The sequence below is a fragment of the Perna viridis genome, chromosome 12 (assembly GCF_037379345.1).
Source record: "Perna viridis isolate PV_CMFRI_1.1 ecotype Kerala chromosome 12, ASM3737934v1, whole genome shotgun sequence".
Lineage (NCBI taxonomy): Eukaryota > Metazoa > Mollusca > Bivalvia > Mytilida > Mytilidae > Perna > Perna viridis.
Window position 1 is genome coordinate 13,059,343 of NC_142456.1, and position 23,567 is coordinate 13,082,909.

A 23,567-nucleotide genomic window follows, 5' to 3' on the forward strand; every position below is an offset into this window, starting at 1 on the left:
AAAAATACGTTAATTAATGCAATAAAACTTTCACTTATGTAGCAGTTCTAAGTATATGTAAAACATTAATTTCCTGCAAAGAATGAGTTTGACTTTACTAAGATCGGACAAAGGTAGTCTTGAACTATAAATAATCATCTTTTTTCTACTTTCACTTTCATTTTACACTCCTCAAACCAACCTTTTCAGAGGAACATTTCCATGCTATATTGTTAAATTTTCTAAACAAAAAGTTTGTCATCTTCAAGTGTTATAATTGCTCTATTTTTCAATTAATTGTTAATTTTTTCAACAAAACATTAGTTTGTAAAGAGACAAAAAGAAAACGCACTATATTTTTATACCCCCCATGTTTTGACGTACAGCCGCTCAGGGGTGTGTAATGTAAGACTGGTACCTATTAGTAATACGAGAGAAAAGAATTTATTCATCGTGTCATAGTTTTCCCTTTCGTCTACCCTCTCGGTGGGTGTGTCAAGAAAAGCAAAGGAGGCTTGCCCTACCGGTGTTCCTAATCCATACTCCAAGTTTTAAGCCTGGAATTCTGGGTTAATCATTTACTTTTGTATGTGCGTGTTATTATGGTTATTTAAGGTTATTTAATGGTCTTTAGTGTGTGTGTGTGTGTGTGTGTGTGTGTGTGTGTGTGTGTGTGTGTGTGTGTGAGTTGTTTTGGTTTCATTGTCTAATCTTAAATCTGGATAATGTTCTATTTGATTACCGTTCTCATCCTAGTGTCCTTGATTTCCCCACTCAAAAAACACATGAGAGATGTTCCCCTTTGGTAAATATCCGTATCACAATTCTTTTGTACTAAGTTCTGGATTATTAACGGTTCCTTTAAACTTAGCTTCCATGACAACCATTTATATATATTCACTTCAAGCATGACTATTTTGGAGTGCTATCAATTTATGAAGTAATTTCTATTCCTAATTTCGTGATAAGTAGTTTAAGGCAAAGTTTATGATTCATTTGTTGTCATGGCAACGTGATATTAACCATTGAAACTGCAGACAGCATACGATATTTCTTTCAAATTGTATAAATAGCATCTTATATATGTGAGAGAATGTCCTCATAAAAAGTAAGACCATATTAGTTATTTTGCCTATAAACATGGTTATGGTACTGATTTTTACATCAGACTTGTTCAAGCTTCTGTTGTACACTTTCAATAAGTTTATAAACAAGTACAAAGCGACTTTCACTAAATTTACCTCCGTTTCGTGAGAACGTCTTTTGAAACAAACCACTGTATGAGAACTAATAATGGAACCCGAATCTTTAGCCATTTTCACAAAAAATCTTAAGAGTAAAATAAGTCTTAGGTTATGACGTCACAATACTTTGATAAACTATGATTTCATAACTTATGACTAATTTTACACTTACGATTTTTTGTGAAAAGAACCACTGTGTTTCAACTGGAAAGACCATCGGGACTCCGTTGACTGATGATGACTATAGGTTTATAAAATGTCACTGACAATAAAACATACCCAGTGGTATGTAATAGTACCTATTGGAAAACAAATTAAATAACCTCAAAGGTCTTAAAATCAGCAAAGTAGAGCAAATTCGAGTAAGAATGCTTAGAGCAAGAATCGAATTCACCAATAGATATCGGTAAAAATACCGAATCGTCAGTCGTGGTATAATTCATGTACGTCAAAATAAAAAAAAAATATGGCCGATCTACATACACAATGTAGCGAACCAAATAAAATTGAAAATAAGGAAAAAATACTAATAAAAAAAAACAAAAGCACTAACTATATGAACTCAGGAGTGATATCAGGTGCCCCGGAAGGGTAACTATGTTCTACTTCGCCAGAGCCACCCGTCATTTTGCGAGAGAGTACTAGAGTGGCATTATACAAATGCGATTGAGTTGCACTGTTTCGTAAACAAAGTTGACCCGATCTTAATTTGTACAATTTAAAAATGAAAGGAGTAACTTGATAAAAATGTTGATTGTTGGTGATAGCTAATTCGGACATAAATATAGATGCAATGCTTGTGGAGCTTAAGAGATGTAAAATGCATGATTTAAGCTATCCAGAAAGATCAGACCCTCATCGGATTGGGTTCTCCCCTCTATATCAGTTGCCTGTTTTTCAAAAATCCAAAATTTTGTACGAAAAAGTAAAATCAGGAACAAATGCGCAGAAAATGGTACACTTAAATTTCTTATTCACAACAACCCTATACCTGTTTTTTGTTTTTGGTATTTTTTTTATTTTTTTTTTTTTTTTGGCAGTTGCCTCATATTCTAGAAAACCCTTTTTTGACTGTTAATTTTAGAAAGGAACCCACATTTTTTATCAAAACTGATTAATTTTTTATAATGTTACCATAGCTAACGATTGTTATGACAAAATATCTATCTAAGTCATGGATCTGAAAAATATATAATTTTAAAAACAAATAGGAAAAATTTGTTGGATTTGCTTGTATGAGTTTCTCAATATAGATTTATCCCCCCCCCTTCCCGTATTCTTCACTACAGGTTTTTTTCTAGTTTCCACCACGGCATTGTTGCTATTTAAAATCGAAAAAGAAAACATATTATACTTTTACACTTTTAATTGATTTCCTAGTTGACTTTGAAATTCAATATACATAAGCAATTGCCATAATTTGTGTTTTTGTTTCAAATTATTAAAAATATGTTGAAACGGAATGGTGAAAGGTTCTTAACTACCAGTAATGAATCGAACGGGTGTTGCGGAGTTTTAAATCCCATTTTTTGAGAAGACTAATTTCAGGCAAATTTCGGCAAAAAGATCAAATTAGCAAATTAAAGCATGGGACTCCCTTTGATTAGAACCCCCTTTTCAACATTTTTGGAACCGCGCCTGACCCAAATTATATATGGCATACACAATAGTTTGAATCTAACAATTTTGATAGAAAAGAATTCTCAATCTTCAATCCATATCATGGTTTTTATTTTTTTTAAGTTTGCAAGCCATATTTGTGTATTTGCTCTTCATGTCCATGTTTCAGATTCTTAATTAGAAGGTATTGATTACTTTCAGTGTTCAATATTTTTTCTTTTTCATTACTTAATATATTTTGTTGTTATTCGATTCATAAATCGCTCTGACAATGGTAACCTTCATTTAATAATAGATACGATAGCTTATCTATAAACCTCATATCAGTCAAAATAGTTTTACTTCATTTCACTTGATTGCAAAATGATCCACATTGGTGTATTCATTACTTATAGTTATATTTATATATATGCGTTTAAACTGCTTCTAAAATATGTATAGGCAGTCCACAACCATCCTTCCTAAAAGTATTTTTCAATCATGTAAGTTGGATTTAGTTTAACTCTTTGTGTGTATTTATTCTATTTTACTATTATTTAACTTATTGCCTTAAATATGCATATTATTAAAACAATATGCAACGGAATTGGCATCAATTCACACCTTCAGCACCATGAAAACTGATTTATTCAACGGGTCATAGTTTTCCTTTCCTCGTTTGTCTATCCCGGACTTGACTTTTTATGAGCAACTCGGCGGATGTTTCTAGAAAAGCAAAGGACGCTTACCCTACCGGTGCACCTGGTCCATGCTCCCAGTTTTTTAGTGGAGTCCGAGTTGCTCATTTACTTTTGTTACTTTGTATGTATGATTTCAGTTACTTTATGTTCTTTGTTGTGTATGTTTGTTTCCCATGTCTGGTCTTTGTCCCTGGATTACATTCTTTTGATTACCGCTATAACCTTGTTTCCCTTGATTACTCTGTCAACATTATCATGAATGAAAATCACAAATTTGTTCCATCATTGGGTTAAATAATAACCGGCCTTAAATGTCTATTTTCAAATAAACTGGATTTCGGTTTGAATGATTTTGTAAAATACCAGTGTTGTGTAAAAATACAAATTAGTTTCTGATAAATATTAAACCTTATTTAGCCTTATTTTCATAGGATAAATTATATGGGAAAAATCGTTAGATTAATCTCTTTTATGGAACTTTGATAAACAATCTTTTTTAATTAATCTCCGCTGACGACAGAAAAATATGAGATGATAAAAATGAAGTAATATTGAGTTTTTTTTTTTTTTTTTTTTTTTTGGGGGGGGGGGGGGTTTTGTCAACTGATTGAACAATACAAATCGCCAATTGTATTTAGTGAGATTGTTCCGGTAGATGAAAAAGATGACAAAGATCGATTAAAGTAATTTGTTGTGTTTATTTTACTCGATTAGAACAAGAGATGGCATAATGGATAGGTCGGGGCAACTGAGTCAACAATGCAAAGTTAATATTCTTACAATTTTGATCTTATTTAACTTGGCAGCTTGTGCGTTCCCTGTTATTATACTGGATACAGATGCAAGATGTTTAGATGAAAAAGATGACAATAATCGATTAAAAGTAATTTGATGTATTTGTTTTAACTCGGATAGAACAAGAGAAGTTATAGCGATAGTTCAGGGCAACTTAGTTCACAATTCAAATATAATATTTCTTACAATTTTGTCCTAATTAAACTTATCAGCTTGTGCGTTCCTTGTTATTATACTGAAAGAAGTTGCTGGGTGTTTAGATGTTATTTGAAGATTGACATCATAATTGACATGGCATTAAATATTATTATTGGCAAGTAAAGCCTATAATTGAACCCAGTGGAATATAATTTCTGCTGAATCTAACAGCTTTTCGATGTAATATGCAGGGCGTATAGAAAATGTTGTAAGCGTTATGTAACTTGATTACGAAACTAATTTGATTTGTTATGAAAGCTTGTAAACATTACTCTTAAAAGCCCATACGTAATGTTTCAAGAAATTCAGTTTCATTTTGTAATTCAAATTGAATTATTTGATTTGAAATATTGAACATTTCTCTTACAAACTACTGTTATTATTAATTATTATTATTATTACACAGGTAGCAAATTTTCCTAGCAGTATATTTTTTATATCTGCTAAATTTGTACAGCTTCATTTGTTTTTGAATGCTGTCAAAAATGAAGATGACCATTGCGTTCTTTGCATATCTGAAATAACTCAAAAACGTTTTATGAGGATAATTCTAGTGTTTTTTCAAGTTTATGCATTGATGGTACAGTGTCGTTTTTTTCAAACGACATTGACAAAATAATTTTTAAATAATATGTGTTGCGGAAATGGCCTAGTGAAGCGATATTATATTTATGAAAAAATAAAAATAATGAAATTCACAAAATCTTTATGATATATTCCTATTGTGCACCTCCTATTTTAGATTTTGATCTGAAAAAATTTTGAAATCTCAAATTAGCAAACATGAGCTTTTTCATTCCATACGTGAGAATAACTATTTCTTATCCGTATGACGTAACCCATTCTACACAACTGAATGATTGGGTTTTATTGAAACTTTTACATAATCTTTATCACTGTTTACCATTGTGCATCCTCCTTTAAGATTTTGATCCAAATCACTTTGGAGGTCAAAGGTTGCAGATTATCAAATACCATTAGATCATATTCTTGAAGAAATACGAATCCCAAAGTTTCTGATTGGGAGAAAAAATTGTCTATCATCTCATACCTACAACTCTGCATGTAACAGTGAACAGTTTTGCATAAGTTTTATTTTGAAACTAATTTTTTTTATCAGGAATACTGTATACTCTGTTCCTACTATATTGCAGTTACATGGAATCGTGTCAGGGAGCTTCATTATTGTCGCTAGATTATTAATCGATCATTCTCACTTGCAATTTAGCGGGTTTCTGTTGGCGGAGCAGAACATGGTTACCCTTCCGGAACACCTGTTGTCACTCCCGTTTTTTTTATGGGAGTTAATATTGCTAGTGCATTAGTACGTTTTTCTTGTGTGACGTCTTGTTTCCCTTATATTTAGGTTTTATTTGTTATCTTTTTATTCGGTGCGTTACATTATGTATGTAAATCGTTTCTGTTTGGTGTGCTAACGTTGAGGCCGTGCTTTTGAATTTTAACGTATTTGAAGCTACAACTGCTCACATTTCTGTATGTTTTTGCAGATATTATAAATAAGAATCTTTATACACATATAGATATGTCTCAACATTCTTAAATGTAATGATGTAATAATTTTTTGCTTGTACTTTCCAGACTATTGTTAAAGTTTCATACAATTCTGTGCTTTTATATTGCTCATCCTTAGTAAGTATTTAACAACTTCAATAAGTGTCTTCTTTATCTTCTATATTGCACATTTGAATAAATAATTGTTTCTTGAGATTGTTGAACTTGAGATAAAGGATACTACAGACACTGTGTGGTTAGCCTCATATCTTGACTTAGAAATCGATGGTAAAAGAAAACTATTGACCAAACTTTACGAGTTGCTCATTTGCTTTTGTTATTTTGTATGTATGATTTTAGTTACTTTATGTTCTTGTTGTGTATTGTCTGTTTTCCATGTCTGGTCTTTGTCTATGGATTACATTCTTTTGATTACGCTATAACCCTGGTTCCCTTGATTACTCTTTATAATACATACATTACATTTATTTGAATTTCAAAATAATGGTGACAAATAAATTGATAAAATGCACTTGTTAGACAGAACTTACAAGAAATAAAATAACTTAAATGATCACAATATGCAACAGTACCATTAAATTATATGTTCTTGTCAAATTTCATTAAAATGCTACCAGAATCAGCAGCAATGTTATTCCACTGGGACCAATAACAACTTTTACTCCGGTAATAATGTTCAATCCCTTTTCAATATTGGATTCAATAATTTGATTACTTCCAACCCAGAAACTTCACAACTTGATAAAGAATTAAACTGCCATGTAGGATTACGTATTCAATTATATTAACGCAAAATTTAGCAAAATTACGTCCTTTTTAAGTTTAGTAAATTGGTTTCTTTTGAGAAAGATGTATCTGAATGGTTTATAAAAGAACAACACTTTTTTCTCGATTTTTTTTTATTTCAAATTGAACGTAAGCTCCTACATTATATGCTAGAATACTTGCTTTTATTTTACTCTGTCTTTAAAGCAGCTATTTCATCCAGGCCCACTCCCATTTCGGCTACACTCACATGATCTCGATTCTCCTTGCAAAATAAAACAGACAATCGAGTTGCAGTTTCACTCTAGTACATACTTAACCATATTTTTTCCATTTTTACAATTTCGTAATAATAGATTCGACATAACGACTTGCATCTCATTTATAATTCATAATGTGACATGCAATTTGTTTATTTTTGTTCGACTTCATATGAAATTGAATATTTTTCCGTCGCATCATTTCATTATTAATTCCCTATCTAACCTTTACATCACTTCATTAAGTCAAAATGTTATTAAATATCGGCAAAAAACACCGAAGCGACAATAATAGGACAAATCAGATACACCAACCTAGGCGTGAAAACAGGAAAGAAAGACAATGTATCGAACAGAATGAAATACAGTTCATATAAAAACTGAGGAAATGGATAATAAGATATGACATAAAAAAAACTGTAGCACACACAGTTCGAACTCTCCAAAGAAACGGGATTTAAAGCAGGTATTCCGGTGAAGGTAATCATAGTATATTCCACCAACGGCACACTCATACGGTAATTGAGTATAGACTAGCCTCACAAAGGGGTCCCATGAAAAAAAAGCGGAACGTTTCACACTGGGATGTAACATTTATTTTTACATGGTTTCATGATGTGAATAACGTGTGTAAGGTTGAAACGTATAAAAAGTGGTTATAAAGATTAAAGGTTGGTGTATCCAGACGCTGGACGCTGTCATTCACTGTAAAGGGAACATGTGTTATGTTACATCTTAGAAATATGCATCAAATAATTCTATAATATTTATTTATCATATTTATCAAAATTTGAAGTATTACAAATTTCAAAATACCTAAAACACTGATGCTCCATTCCTTGAATTGCACAGGGTAGAATATTTCAATGATGGATTTGACTTCCTATTTCTAAAGTTTTGGTTTTTAGTACTTCTTGTTTACAATTATTTTTGGTTTGAGAACTTTCTAAGCATTTGATTATTATGCTGCTGATGAGAGATGATTCCTTACCCTACCGGTGCACCTGGTCCACGCTCCCAGTTTTTAGTGGAGGTCGGATTGCTCATTTAATTTTGTTACTTGGTATGTATGTTTTTAGTTACTTTATGTTCTTTGTTATGTATGTTTGTTTTCCATGGCTGGTCTTTGTCCCTGGATTACATTCTTTTGATTACCGCTATAACCTTGGTTCCCTTGATTACTCTTTATTTACAGTCTAAATGGAGTTGAATTGCATTAATTTTATATCTGTTTATCCGAAAACAAAGGCACTTTTAGGCATTTCAGTTCACTTAGTTCTACAGGAAATGGATCGGTGTTTGATAATCATTGCATATTCTATATGTACATTTTAACTTTTGAAATGTATTTGGTGATCAATTTATCTTTTTTATGTTTCGGTTATTTGCATTTTCATATATAAAAATCATAAAATGATTTGAGGGTTTCATTTCAATTTGAAAGAAAAGCATTTAGTTTTGTAAATATTGAGCAATTTAGTATCGTCCTATTTTTTAACTGTTTCAATTACACTTATAGTTTGAATACATTATTAACTTCGCCGATTTTCATTAGTACTGCTCTGTGAGATACGCAACCAATCATAATTTGTTAAATAGGATTTTTGGGGCTCAAACAATGACTAGAATAGTGGGATATTACTTGTAGATATGTAGAATTATTCAACTAAAATCGATCTTTTCCTACCATCAGATGTCAAGTTAACTTATGTTCCTAATTCATGCTACCAGTTTATTTTAGTCAACCATTTGATATTTCTGTTTGTTAACTTCCCGTTGTTGTTGTATGCTATTAGATAGATAGCAGTGTTTTATAGAATGTTCCCATTGTAATAAATTTTGATAATTCACACTCTGAAATAAATTCGGTAATTTCACTCTCGCGCTTTCTCCCGCCAAAATGTCACAACTTTGATATCAATCCGCCAATTACAGAATTCAAAGTTCATTTTGAAAATACCGATAAATTATGAAGAAAATCTATAAAATAAATAGGATAATCAATTGGTTATCGTGAATAACAAAAATATTATCACTAGTGCCGAGAACGCTTGAGGATTTAACTCGTGCGCGGAACATGTACCGCATACTCGTTAAATATATGCGTTCTTCGACACTCGTGATAATATTTTGGTTATTCACTTTTTCCAATTAATTATCTTATTATTATTTGATGTTTCGCTGACATGCTGTCGTCCGTGGTCATGTTTTCTTATAGTTTGGTTTTTGTTTGTTTCTTCCTCTGATTTCGTTAATTGATTTTTTCTCTATAAAGTGAAACACAGGGAACTTTTTTTAAATGTTTTTGTATATACATATATATTCAAATTATACCCACAATATTAATTTTATGCATATCTTTTCATCTTAATTGAATCGACATGAGAAGCGCATGAAAAAAATGTTCACGAATGGAATGACTTTTTTAAACTTGATACACAAGTGTATAAATATGATTTCATTTTGAATGAGGAAGTTGTAAATCATGTGGTATCAAATGAACATTTATTGAAATTAGAAAAAACATTATAAACGTTAGCAAGTGACCAATAATTTACTATGTTTAACAATGTTTATAGTTTTCTACCAGCCGATAAACTGTAGATCAGACAGTAATTTGACAGATCACTAAGCACCAATCTGATTAGGACGGCTAGAGTAGATATGTTTGGCTCTTATTTCGTTGTAGGTCTATAAGTCTGATAACAAATACTCATGGTATATAAAAGCTGGCAATATTGATGCTACTGATGAATTAGTTTACACGGGCATTGTAAGTGGATGGTTTTCAATTAAACTGTTCACAAGAAGAGATAAATAACCCATTAATAAACCATTTAATGTGAATTTTAAACGCAAAATTAAAGAAAATAAAAGTAGAAATCATCGAACCATTTGAATGTGCTAATGGTTCTATATGTACGTTAACCTTTGAAGTGAATCAATTTCAGTACACGAAACATCATAAAATCGCATCAGTTAGTGAAAGATAAAATACACCACTGAGAGTAGAAATAGGTTATTCTTTTTGCTATTTTACTTTTTACCCCAACGGTGCAATGGGAAATCCGATCATTATATACTTAAAATTAATTTTATTTTCATATACATATTGTTTAGTTTGTTTTATTTTGCTTAAAACTTTTAATAAAGTTCTTTAATTTCTTTTCTTATTTCAGTTGTATGTTGCGTCTTCGGCCATTGTCATCCTGATGTCTATTTTTGTGCTTGTGGCAAGTACACATCCATATTTCCAACGAGCTCTTGACTGTGATGAGTTGAAGGAATTTTACGGTAGTGAAGCACATGTCAATTGTGACGAAAATGACGTTTCTGGCAAAACCATGCACCATTTGACCAAATATTCTAACAAACAGAGTCCTGACCAGTCAGTCACCTCTATTTCTATACCATCTCACAAAATTACTAATGAAACGCTTCCGAATAACACAATAAAGTACAACGAAACCATGGATGAGAGTATAGATACTCACGCAAGGGTTAAATTTCTCACAATAATGGACTTCTTCACTGTGGCGTTTTTCCTTGTGGAATTAATCTTTCGATTTATATTCTGTCCAAACAAAAAACGCTTCTTCGGGTCATTCCTCAATATAATAGACATCATAGCACTGACATCTGAATGCATCATAAATCTAATTGAGTCTTTCTTTCCGCAAGAGAAATATACTGATGTGTCAAGCTTGGACTTCATCGAATGCATACAAATTGCCCGTGTTTTTCGATTATTTCGACTTGTAAAGAACTTTATTGGTTTTAGAGTTTTTATATATTCAGTTAGAGCTAGCTTTAAAAACATGGTATTGATGGTATTTTTAATGTTTGTTGCAGCCCTAATATTTTCAGCCGTAATTTTCTACAGCGATAGAACACAGTTCAACTCAATACCAGACGCCATTTGGTGGGCAGTTGTTACTATGACGACAGTCGGTTACGGCGATATGGTACCCAAAAGTTTACTTGGTAAGCTCATAGGGTGTTTGTGTGCAGTTACAGGTGTGTTTGTCTTAGCCGTTCTCATTCCGGTTTTAGTTTCAAATTTTGTTTTGTTTATTGGTTTTGCGAGGATTCCAATCAGAAAACAAAGAAATGACTTAGCAGCCATGTGGAAAGAAGAATTTGTAAGAAAGGATGCAACTGAACTACAAATGAAAAAGACGGGTTCACCGAAAATATATGACTCCAGTGAAAGCCCATAGTTAAATCTAATGTTTGAATACTGGTACCAACTGAGATTCGTTCTCAATACTTTTACAACTAGTAAACAGCGGACCATCAATAACATTACTCTGACAATCATAATAGTATTTTATCTGCACATTGATAGTACATGTAAGTAACTTAAATGAGCTTGATTGATCGGATATTGATTGTTAGATCTACATGTAGTTTTAGAAATTTCGGTCAAATGGTTCAATTATCCGTATTGAGGACATTGACAGTGTTCATGTTAAGTTTGTGTTGGTGCAAAAATATTATTCTTGGAACGAATTGTAAAAAAAACAAAAATGATATTTCTTTATTTCTAATACCCGTTTTAGGGTACGATTTTGTATAATGGGTGTGTTAAACAGGTTGTAGTAGAAACTGATTTCGCCCATTATCAAAATTGTTTGCTTTTGATATGCTAAGTTCAAGTCAAGTATCATCATGAACATTCAGAGTGGAGTCAAGTCAAGTATCATCATGAACATTCAGAGTGGAGTCAAGTCAAGTGTCATCATGAACATTCAGAGTGGAGTCAAGTCAAGTATCATCATGAACATTCAGAGTGGAGTCAAGTCAAGTGTCATCATGAACTTTCAGAGTAGAGTCAAGTATCATCATGAACATCCAGAGTGGAAGTCGACAAATCGATTGCTTACCCAGCACATAAGTCTTTTAGGAGATAAATTAATACATTATAGAGAGAATATTTTTCATAGTTTATGAGTTATACAAGCCCTCAACAACACTTGCGTTTTTAATAAACCGAATCATTTTGTTGGACTATAGATAACGGCTAAATACAAATATATACAAATATCTAGATATTTAAAGTCATATTAAAGAGAATTGTTCTACGCAGGAAAAATTGCAACGTATGATTTTCATACGTTTGAAAACACCTGAAAAACATATGTTTTTCGTATGTTTTTCAAATGTTAAGGACCATCTTGAAAAACATATGAAAAACAAAAAAGGTTGATGAAAACCAAATGGTAATCATATGTCTTTCCTTTCCCCTTTCGTCTACCCTGGACTTTTTATGAGCAACTCGTCGGGTGTTTCTACAAAAGCAGAGGACGCTTACCCTACCGGTGCACCTGGTCCATGTTCTCAGTTTTAGTGGAGTCCGGATTGCTCATTTGCTTTTTTTACTTTGTATATATGATTTTAGTTACCCTATGTTCTTTGTTGTGTATGTCTGTTTTCCATGTCTGGTCTTTGTCCCTGGATTACATTCTTATACCACTATAACCTTGGTTCCCTTGATTACTCTCCCACAGCACTTAATGTATGAAAAAGGTATGGTTTTAATATAGTTTAGAAAACAACTTCTGTTTCCATGTAGTTTTATAGGCACAAAAACATAAGTTTCAATTTTCGTTCTAAATATATGTTTCCAGTTGTTTCAAAACATATAAAAACATAAGTTGCGATTTTTTTCAGTATACCAAAAAGTTGACCGTGGGGAAGTATATGTCACGCTTGCTCATCGACTATTCAGTAGTTTATGGAAACGTGTCTGACCGAATTATTAATAATTCTTGACTAATTCCGTTCAAATATCATTACTCCCGTAGTGGTATTAATTCAATGCGGATCCTGAAAAATTTGAAAGATCTTTTGGAGACAATCAGTTCAAGACTATTATCTGAATATAATAGCATTAAAACCTATGATTTTTCAACACTGTATATGTCTATTCCCCATACGAAGTTATAATCCCGACTTACAAACATTATACATCGTTGTTTTTCCAAAAAAGATGGTACACCTAGATACAAATATATAGATCCTGGTAGAGATTCCTCATACTTTGTAAGAAATAATTCCAAATCATCTTCCAAATATACAGAGGAAGATGTTTACAAAATGCTGGAATTTTTAATCGACAACATATTTGTCCAGTGTGGTGGACGTGTTTTTCAACAAATGGTCGGCATTCCAATGGGAATAAATTGTGCTCCTTTACTTGCTGACCTATTCCTTCACTCTTATGAGGCTGACTTTATAGCTGATCTGATCCGAAAGAAAGAATATCGTTTAGCTAGATTCTTTAATCTCAGTTTCCGCTATATAGATGTCATATTATCGTTAAACAATCCTAATTTCGGGGATTTGATGCAGCGCATCTACCCCAAAGAACTTGAGATAAAGGATACTACAGACACTGTAAGGTCAGCCTCATATATTGACCTACACTTAGAAATCGATGGTAAAGGAAAACTATTGACCAAACTTTACGACAAACGTGATGACTTTTTTCATTCAGAATTGTCAACTTTCCTTTCATCTGTGGCAACATCCCTTCAGCACCTGCGTATGGAGTGTTCATATCCCAAATTATACGTTATGCCAGAGCTTGCCGAAACTACGCAGACTTTTTGTATCGCGCTAGAACTCTAACAAAGAGGCTTCTGGAACAAGGTTATGTTGCTACAAGATTGAAGTCATCACTACAGAAGTTTTATATTCGTCATCATGAACTCGTGGATCGTTATGGTGTATCCATCTGCACCATGAAAACTGATTTATTCAACGGGTCATAGTTTTCCTTTCCTCGTTTGTCTACCACAGACTTGACTTTTTATGAGCAACTCAGCGGGTATTTCTAGAAAAGCAGAGGACGCTTACACTACCGGTGCACCTGGTCCATGCTCCCAGTTTTTAGTGGAGTCCGAGTTGCTCATTAGCTTTTGTTACTTTGTATGTATGATTTTAGTTACTTTATGTTCTTTGTTGTGTATGTTTGTTTTCCATGTCTGGTCTTTGTCCCTGGATTGCATTCTTTTGATTATAGCTATAGCCTTGGGTCCCTTGATAACTCTACAGAGGTTTACACACATTCATTAGAAAACAATTGAAATGAAATGGTCAACTCTTGGACTATGTTCAGTGGAATGAAATAAGCAAAAAGTGATTACAATGAACTTGACTTAACTTAATTTTTTATAATGTCCACACAACAACCTACCACATACATGATTCAAATGCACTTTGTTATTTTCTTTCCATGTTAACTAAGCAATAGTGTTTTCAATCTAAACTTATTAAAATAATATCTACTAAATGTTCCATACCGTCATTGAATGTAGGATCTAACAACACTCTATTCTACTTTCCGTTAAGACTACCTTACTAGCTTTTAACAATTAACAGTATTCAAAGGGAAAACATGAAAATTTTTGAAAAGATTTTTTGGACAGAAAGTAGAATATAGCAGTGTATGATTCTACCTGCAGTCAGAGTATGGAAAATTTATGGATCTGTTTTCAATCCAAATCAGTATTCATTTGAGACATGTTCAACAATGTGATATGTATGTATGACCCCAATGTTTGTTAATGTCAATCGGGGTGTTTCGGGTAAGTACATTATGTATGAGTGAAATATATATCCTGCTAAATGTGTAATTTATCATCGTTATTAGAAACGGGTAATGGTTTATGTTTGTAATTTTCCGTTTTCTAAAATAAAATGGTCATAAAATTTATAACCAACTTTGTCCATGTATACTAAAGTTGGTCCAAAAGCAATGATAAATAAACATCTATCAATTCAGAAATTATTATGATGAGGTTTTTATTTGCCAAGGATGCAAGGACTCGCATTATGGAATTTTTTAAATTGTTGATTTAATTTTTAGAAATAGAAACTGTAAAAAAAAATGTAAAAGAATTTTCGGCTAGAATTTAAAACTTACAAAATTAATGCATGCAGTACTTGTTTTTGCCCCTGTCGATAATTCACCTACGTATTTCTATTGATTGTTTCATTAAAACAACTCTTGGATGTCTCTATGCAATTCTAAATATCACACTGTCCTTTCAAAGGATGAAATAATAGAAAACCACAAATCAATCTTTTCATTCATTAGTTTTACCGATAAAGGACAAATATTTTTAGCACTTGTGACAAAAACCTAGATTTAAAAGTTCAAAAAGAAACCCAAAAAAATGTATCGCTCAGTACTTTCGGTTTAAACCCATAGAGTACCATTATCCTTTGTTAAAATAGTATTAGGACAAACTATACGTATGAACAATATTTCATGATCATGTGACACCATCCTCATGACAAATCCAATTCTTCACATAGTTTCTTTGAAAATTGTGGATAAGTACATAGTGATTCACAACTACATTAATGCGTTTATCTAGATGTCAGGATTTCCAAAGCAGACGATCCCTTAGTACATGGTGATCCACTACTACATTAAAGCGTCTTTCTTGATGTCATGGTTTTCAGAAGCCGAGGATCCATCCCGTAGTACATCATAGTGATCCACAGCAACATTAATGCGTCTATCAAGATGTCAGGGTTTCCAAATGAAGTATTCAAACTACCCTACGGTAAAATGAGTCGGTTCGATTTCTAGAGCAAATATGTCAGCTTCCTGCAGTTTAACCTTTGAGGAATAAGACTGTAGAATATTGAGTTAATGTTTAAAATTGATACGAAGGATATATTTATATTTTGGTTAGATAAGAAAATGCTTTACAAGGGTACATTTTACTGCAAAACCTGGTTTCTTCAGATATAAAACTCATAATGAAAATAATTTTATATACATATATATCATTCTGATATAACCCAATTTGAACAAAAGTGTCCGGAAAAAAAAACAAATTTATTAGGCACCGACCATTTTTATATTGAGAGGGGGGGCTGGGATATTTTTGAAAAAAAATATATTAATTTCACTTTGAAGATTTATTGGTTGATGGATTGTTGGGGTTTAACGCCGGAGAGCAATATTTCAGCTATATACAGACGATGAACATGAAAAGGATGATAAAATGAACATAAAAAGATGATGATGAAATGGAAAAAAGGATGGGACACAAGATTAATAGGGTCAACAAATTTTGATTCCCACATGATAAAAGAGGGGGATGGGTAGAGTCGGGCAATTTAGCCTCGTGTGGCGGAGCGCAAAGGTGTCTACTCCTATCGAATACCACAGTAGGGTTCTTTAACGTGCGAGGAACGTGGCATCTTTCCCAACACAGTGCACCACTATGGTTTGCGGTCAGGTTTTCCGTATTATAGCCTGACAGCCCTAGCATGTAACACGCCAGGGGTACCCCATTCCACCACCTGGGGCACACATCCCAGTTGCTCTGTGGGCAGAGCGTCTAGCCTCCGGCTAGGTTTCTGAGCACTACTTATGACAAGCTTAGCGCTGCTGCAGGCCTATTCTTTTGACACCCGGACCTGGACAGGGCTCACTTTGAAGAAAAAATTTAAAAAAATAAAATAAAAAAATAAACTTCCACAATAGTGAACAAAAATAATGTTGTAGTCTGTTTCTCATAAAAAAAAAGTTTAGGTAGAAAGAAAAATTAAAAGAGAAAAGGATAGAAGAGGAATCTCATGTGCATATAGTGAATGTACCATAAACTGACATTCAGCATGTTAAATTATGTAAAGTATGAAACAAATATTTTTTAATATTAACATTTTACGGTTATAGTCGAAAAAATCATAATGTTATAATGAGTTACTAAATAGATATCAATATCCAGAGGCTTTTGTTTTATATTAATCCAGTATGTTGAACAAACTATTACGATCTACCGTCAAACATTACAACCAATTTAGATTTTATCTCCAATAGAGAAAAGATAAGAATACCATGCCGTCCGATTATTTCCCATTGTGGAAATTGTGTAGACTTCTTCACTTATTTTTGCTACCTATAGTTAAAAATCAAGGAACGTATGTACGAGACAGCTCGGAACTTCTACAGTTTCTAAATGACAACACATTTCCTATGTACTTAGAACAAGATAATCATATATACAAGCATGTTAATTAATGAACTAATTAAGGCGGCTGAAAACGTTCACTTAGAAATGAAAAAAAAAATAAATACTATGCTATACTTGTGAGCGATGAGAACTTACTTCTAATATTATACTTTGTATTATTAGAATTAGTTCTTAATACGGTGTGCAATGAGGACAGTCACTAGCCCTGACATATGCGCCATACAAGCGTACGAACTTATTAATTTTATGGTTCAAAAGTTCCCAAACAAACACAACATAATTAGTTCCGAGATGATGGCTTTATTGTCTTTAATGGGTCTTTTGATCAACTTCAAATGTTATTAATCATTACTGATAAGAACCTGAACTACTCGAATTTACTTATACGTTATCTAAGTCCTCAATAAATTTCTTAGAGAAAGTGCAATTAAATCCAAATGAAATAGGGTGAAACCTTCCGACACTTAAGGCTTAATAGTAGTACAATGAGCCTTTATTCATTAAAAAAGTTACTCGACTGCAAAATATGCTGCTTGTTATGTCCACTAGCAAAGCGTGTGCTCTCAGATATAAAGTCAATAAAAAAATACTAAAAAAGTCATTAACATCTGTAACAAAATACTATCCAGCATTACACACAATCTCGTATTTGTTACGAAAGCACTGGTCTTGTATAATTAATAACCCTGAAATTACTCCATAGCACTTTTTATCTGTTGAAGATAAAATTATCACATGTATATACCGTTCTTTAAATATACATCTTTTACGACACTTAAGGCTTAATAGTAGTGCAATGTGCCTTATTCACAATCTCAACAGTTTTTATTCATTAAAAAGTTACTCAACTGCAAAATATACAGCCAAATCATCATTCATCGAATGGAATCCTGTGAGTGAAAGATTTATCGTGGGAACATTTTTGTCAAAGATACAAAAAGTAACAGTCATTCAATTCTACGCTCCTACCAATGTAGCAGAGGATGAAGACAAAGAAGAGTTTTACAACCAGCTCCAAACTACCCTAGATTGAACATCTGGGGCATTTTGGTTGTAATGGATGACATGAATGCCAAAGTTTGAAAAGATAACACCGGGAGAGAACTCGTCACGGGGAAGGAATGAATTGGTAACATCAACGAAAAGGGAGAACTCAGAATGCAGATTTTTGCTCCCAGAACGATCTGGTCATAGAAGGTAGGACATTCCAACTCCTTCATAAGGATATACACAAAACAACCTGGTTATCTCCAGAGATGAAAACTATAAACCAGATAGACCACATTACAGTCGGCAGGAGATTGAGAAAGAGAATGACAGACGTTAGAGCTTATCGAGATGCTGATATAGCATATAAACTTGTGGTGGCTAAATTTAAGATCAAGATAGCCATGGCAACTAAACAAGATCAGATTAGAAGGCAAAAGTATAACATATGGAAAGGCGCAGTAGACAAACAATGGGAAAGAGTAAAATCCACATATAACGCCACATGCCAAGAAGAACTTGGATTTTCAAAGAAGGAATACAAGTCATGTTGATCTGACGATGTATCGCGATGTAACTGAGAAGCGTAGGTCTGTTAAGATATAACCTGACCAGGTCAAGAGAAGATTGCAGAAAGAATGGTTGACGAGCGAACATATAAGCATAAGGAAAGAAGTAAAGAGGAAGGACCAGACAGGATAAAAGAATCTACATCAACGAGCTCGCTTCAAAAGCAAAGAATGCAATGGGCAGAAATGACACAAAGACTGTGTACATCACACGCCAACTGGCAGGTAGAAAGACCAACACATCCAAACCAGTGAAAGAAAAAGATGGCAATGTGGTAACAAACTTAGATCGACCACATTCAAATGGAGAAGATATATCAGATGCTCCTGATCTACCTCCTGAAGAAGACCTTGATGATGATACTGGCCCAATCACGAAAGATAAAATCCCTACGAATAAGGACTGGAAAATCGCCAGGATCGAACCGAATTTCCACTTGAGGTCTTGAAGTTCAACCCGGACAAAACCAACAACATCTCGATTGATTGATTGATTGTTGGAGTTTAACGCCCGCGCAGCAATATTTCACCTATTCTTTTGACACTCGGACCTGCACAGGGCTCTACAGCACCTTGCACGAGCTGTTTGAAAACATCTGAGAGACAGTGGAAATCCCTGAGGAGTGGAGTTTAAGTTACATCATTAAGCTTCCAAATAAGGGCGACCTGAGCAACTGCCAAAAACTGGACAGGAATTCAGCTACTCTCCAGATTCCGATGCGGGCGATCATGTATTGACCAAATTGTCACGTTACAGGTCATCATCGATGAGTAAATAGAATGGCCATCATCCCTCTACATAAACTTCGTGGACTTCAAGAAGGCCTTAGAATAGCTAACAGGAAAAGGCGTGTGGAAGATACTAAGACACTGTGGAATCCCTATCAAAAAGTAAAGATTATCCAAGGACCCTACAAAAACACCAAATGCCAAGTCATTCACAATTCAACACTCTCACCATCCTTCAATGAACATACAAGAAATACGCCAAGGTTGTCTCCTGTCACCCCTTATTTTACATATGAGTGTGCAAGAATTTAAATTAGATATAATATACAATTATGAATTTACTCAAAGATTGATTCTTGCCTAATTGATATATTTTGGGGGCTAAAGGGCTATAGACTCTAAAATGACCTGGCATAATTAACTGTGACGTGGGCTGCTTCCAAGCACAAGTCTCAGACTTTTTCGTGCTATCGCAGGGAAAACTTTTTCGGTCTGCATGAGTTTCAGACTTTCTCGTGCTATCGCAACGAAAGTTAATCCTGGCCTGACTTTCTCGTGCACTGTTATGTTTAGAAAAAAAAGCAGCTGCTCATCAATTCCTGGCTACAGACAAAGCCATCTTTTGTTTAGGCCAAGTAAATTTCATCCGACCCTCACCAAAACATCGGGTGGTTGGGAGGATTTCATTTTTATTTTTTACTCCTTACCAGATATTTGCTGGCCCAATGTTATCTTTTTGGTGTATGGACATGTTCTAAATCCATAGTCGCGCCAATTTTAGAGAGGAAACATTATTTTGGTCACCAAGAATTGAAAGTTTGTATATTACATGTATAGTGTCTAAATACAAGAAACTGAAGTGAAAAATATCCTGATTTTGAAATTCTCGTCCCATTTTTAAAACAAAAATGTCATTTTTTAGGAGCGGGATGGGAGGTAAATCTTTACTTTCATAAGTCCTCACTTGATATTTATATAATTCATAAAATATTTTCCATTTACTGTTTATCATAAATATGACTGGGAAAAAAATCTGCCATACTCCTGAACAATTAAGCAATATTTAAAATTAAGTCTAACTAATATGGAGTCTATTTAATGTATATTTTCTATTTCTGTAATACTAACGGATTCAAAACTCATGTAATTTCCTAATAGTGAGGTTTACAGACAGGAAAACTGCACACATTCATGCAAAATTAATGTTAGATTCAATTTAGGATGCATCCGTGGTGATATGAATAAGATTTAAACCCAACAAAAATGTAGATGTGTATTGCTTAAGTAGGAACAATGATCAAACAGTGTTTTGTTTTTTATTTGTTTTACTTCTCTTTGAGTTCTTTCTGTTTATTTTTTTCATTATGAATAATTTAGTCCATCCTGTTGCAAAAGCAATTAGAGTTTCTCTCTTTAAAGGTATTTTTGATTTAAAAATGCTATTTTATTTACTCAGAATATATTCAGTAGGGCATGTAAATCTAATATGTAATGCAGTCAAAGTGATTCTCTAGAATAGTTTATTTGATATTTCCTACGCTACCCTTTTGTTATTTTATAGATTTTATAGTTATTCATTTCAAGTCAAGGCGTGTGTAATACCTTTCATATTTGGTTGTTCACATTTATTCATTTGCAGATTTTGTATGAAAGGGCCTTTTATATTCATCAGAATTTTTGCTTAGCAAGAATTTATGGTTCATTATATAAATAGTATTATTTTTGAAAATGTGTCAAATTGTAATTTTGAGCATTTGAATGAGAAGCAAGTCGGCGGAAAAAGCAAAAGACGCTTACCCTACCAGTGCACCTGGTCCATGACATTGTAACTTAAATACTATGTAAGTAATCTTTACTTTTATAACGGGTAATTTATCGCACCAAATAAAACTTTAATGACAATCCGTCAATACTCTACAAACATGATAAAAAGATAGAGTAGCTTAATTTTTTTTTATTTGCTGCATAGATTTACGCATGACGCTTATTTATAATAGTATGCAATCCATCTGTTTTTTATGTGCTTCACCATGTGTCATATATGCTTTACTATGTTTTATATGTGCTTCACTGTCTCGTGTGCTTTACTATGTTTTATATGTGCTTCACTATGTCTTGTGTGCTTTACTATGTTTTGTATGTGTTTTACTATGTTTTATATGTGCTTTGCTATGTCTTCTGTGCTTTACTATGTTTTATATGTGCTTCAAAGTGGCTTGTATGCTTAATGTTCTTTATTTTGAAATAACAAATCAGTTAAAGAGTTCTCCAGAGTTTAATGTTATTTTGTGCATATTCTGTCCTTTACTTACTTGACTCCTTATTTCAACAGCATTGGATTTAAGTACTTCTTGTATACAATTAAGACCAGTTCTCTGTAACCACCAAAATTCCATATATACATCCTGGCAGGCATAGAACTGAAACTTCATGATATTGTGCTTACATCATGTTCACATCATAAGAAAACAAAAAAAAAGTGGAATTTTATTTATTGTTTTTGCCACGGCTGCCATGGTTACCAAAATGTCTGGTTTCAGCTACTGTTTTGTACTGGAAATATTGAATTTTTAAAGATTTTATAAGGTAAATAGACTTTCACCACCTTAACGGACAAAAAAGTAATAACTGGTTATTGTAAGATCAACATTTATTGAACAAAATCAAATGGTTTCATTTACAGTAGTAGCAGAGTACAAAAATTATTTTCAACTCCAGAAAAGCATACATCTGTAGATGTATACTTTTTTAAAAATATCAATTTTTGACCATTTTTTTCCATGCCTGCTGCAGGACAAGCAGAGGACTGGTGACAAAAGAGGCAATATCCATGGATAAAACATTGTTTATGAAAATTGAAAATGCAAAAAAAATAAATGGGATCTCTCTTCAAAAATTTTAAGGACACATTTAAAAATTCCCTTTTTCAAAGGGAGATAATTTGAATTTGAACCTGTATATATACCAGAAACAAATTTTAACATAGTAAAAAATATTTAAAACCTTAAGTCTTACACAGATGGCTGTAAATATGAAAAAACACAATATCATAATCTTTGGCCATAATTTGGGTTTTATCTTCGATAAATTGTCCAATTCAAAGGGAGATAATTTTCCATTAATAGCAGATTAAAAAATAAACCTTTTTCAGAAAAAATACTTTCAATACAACCAAAGGTCAATGGAAATAGTTCTGTGCATATAATTAATTTAAATGTTCAGTACAATAAAACATTCAATATTTAATAAAAAATACACAAAAAAAATAATGACTTATACAAAGGGAGATAATTTCAACTTGCAATAACAAAATATATGTTAAACAAAGGGAAAGGGAATTGGACAGCTTCAATGCCAAAAAATTGTCCTACAAATGTGAATGCACTTATTTTAAGAATTGTTACAGTATGGCATTCAATTTAAAGGTCTAATTTTAAAATAATCTCTTTAAAGGGAAATAATCCAAATTTGCATGCTCAATAATACATGATGTAAATTATCTTTACCTCTGACATTTGACCTTGAAAATCAATGGGATTGATACTTTTAAAATTGATCAAATTTAAGATGATATTTGACAGACAGACACGCACACCAAAGCTAGGGGCTGTCTTAAATTTGCAATGGGATGAGAGTGATTTTTCTGTGTTAAAGATTTCATTTTTAAAAATTTAATGATTAAGAACAGCAATCAAAGTAATGTTTTTTTTTGTTGCAAAATATAGTAGGATAGTCATTTTCACCATATACTTTCTTACCCATTACTTTATTTAAAAAAAAAAACTCTTTCATATACATATTCAACTTGTTGAAATGAAGTTATTTGTTAATTTTGTCTATCATTTCTTGTTTCAGTAACATCATTTGATCTTCTGTTTCAGCTGCTATTTGGTCATCTAAATCTCCTTTTCTACCCATCTGAGCAAGTCTAGAAAAGAAGCTAGCTATTTGTTGTCCAGAAAGAAAATCCTTTCTCTTAAATAGTCCTAGATTCCTTATTTCCTCTGCAGCATAGAAAGGGTCTACTTTTTTCTCAGTTCTCTTCCCAACCTCAAACTTCTCTTTCATGTACTGTTTTTGTTCAGTTAAGAATAAAGTCTTCCTTTTTTTGCCCTGAGTGCCCATCCTATCTCATTTGTGCACTCTCCTTCATTTGGTGCAACACTTTCACTCCCTGAAATGTTTGTAGATTTGGAATGAAATCACT

At 32.8% G+C, this 23,567-nt stretch overlaps 1 protein-coding gene and 1 pseudogene across 1 annotated transcript in view; one reads left to right on the plus strand and one right to left on the minus strand.

Moving 5' to 3' along the window:
- The window catches only part of LOC148601257 (potassium voltage-gated channel protein egl-36-like), a 32,364-nt gene extending 20,351 nt beyond the window's left edge, over positions 1 to 12,013 (plus strand). The window contains exon 2 of the mRNA XM_088555916.1: positions 10,254 to 12,013. Within this exon, the coding sequence (XP_088412042.1) occupies positions 10,254 to 11,294 (1,041 nt within the window). The 3' untranslated portion in view covers positions 11,295 to 12,013. The remainder of the gene's footprint in view (positions 1 to 10,253) is intronic.
- Positions 12,014 to 22,003: 9,990 nt separating this feature from the next.
- Positions 22,004 to 23,559, minus strand: LOC148601258 (uncharacterized; annotated as a pseudogene).
- Positions 23,560 to 23,567: the final 8 nt, after the last annotated feature.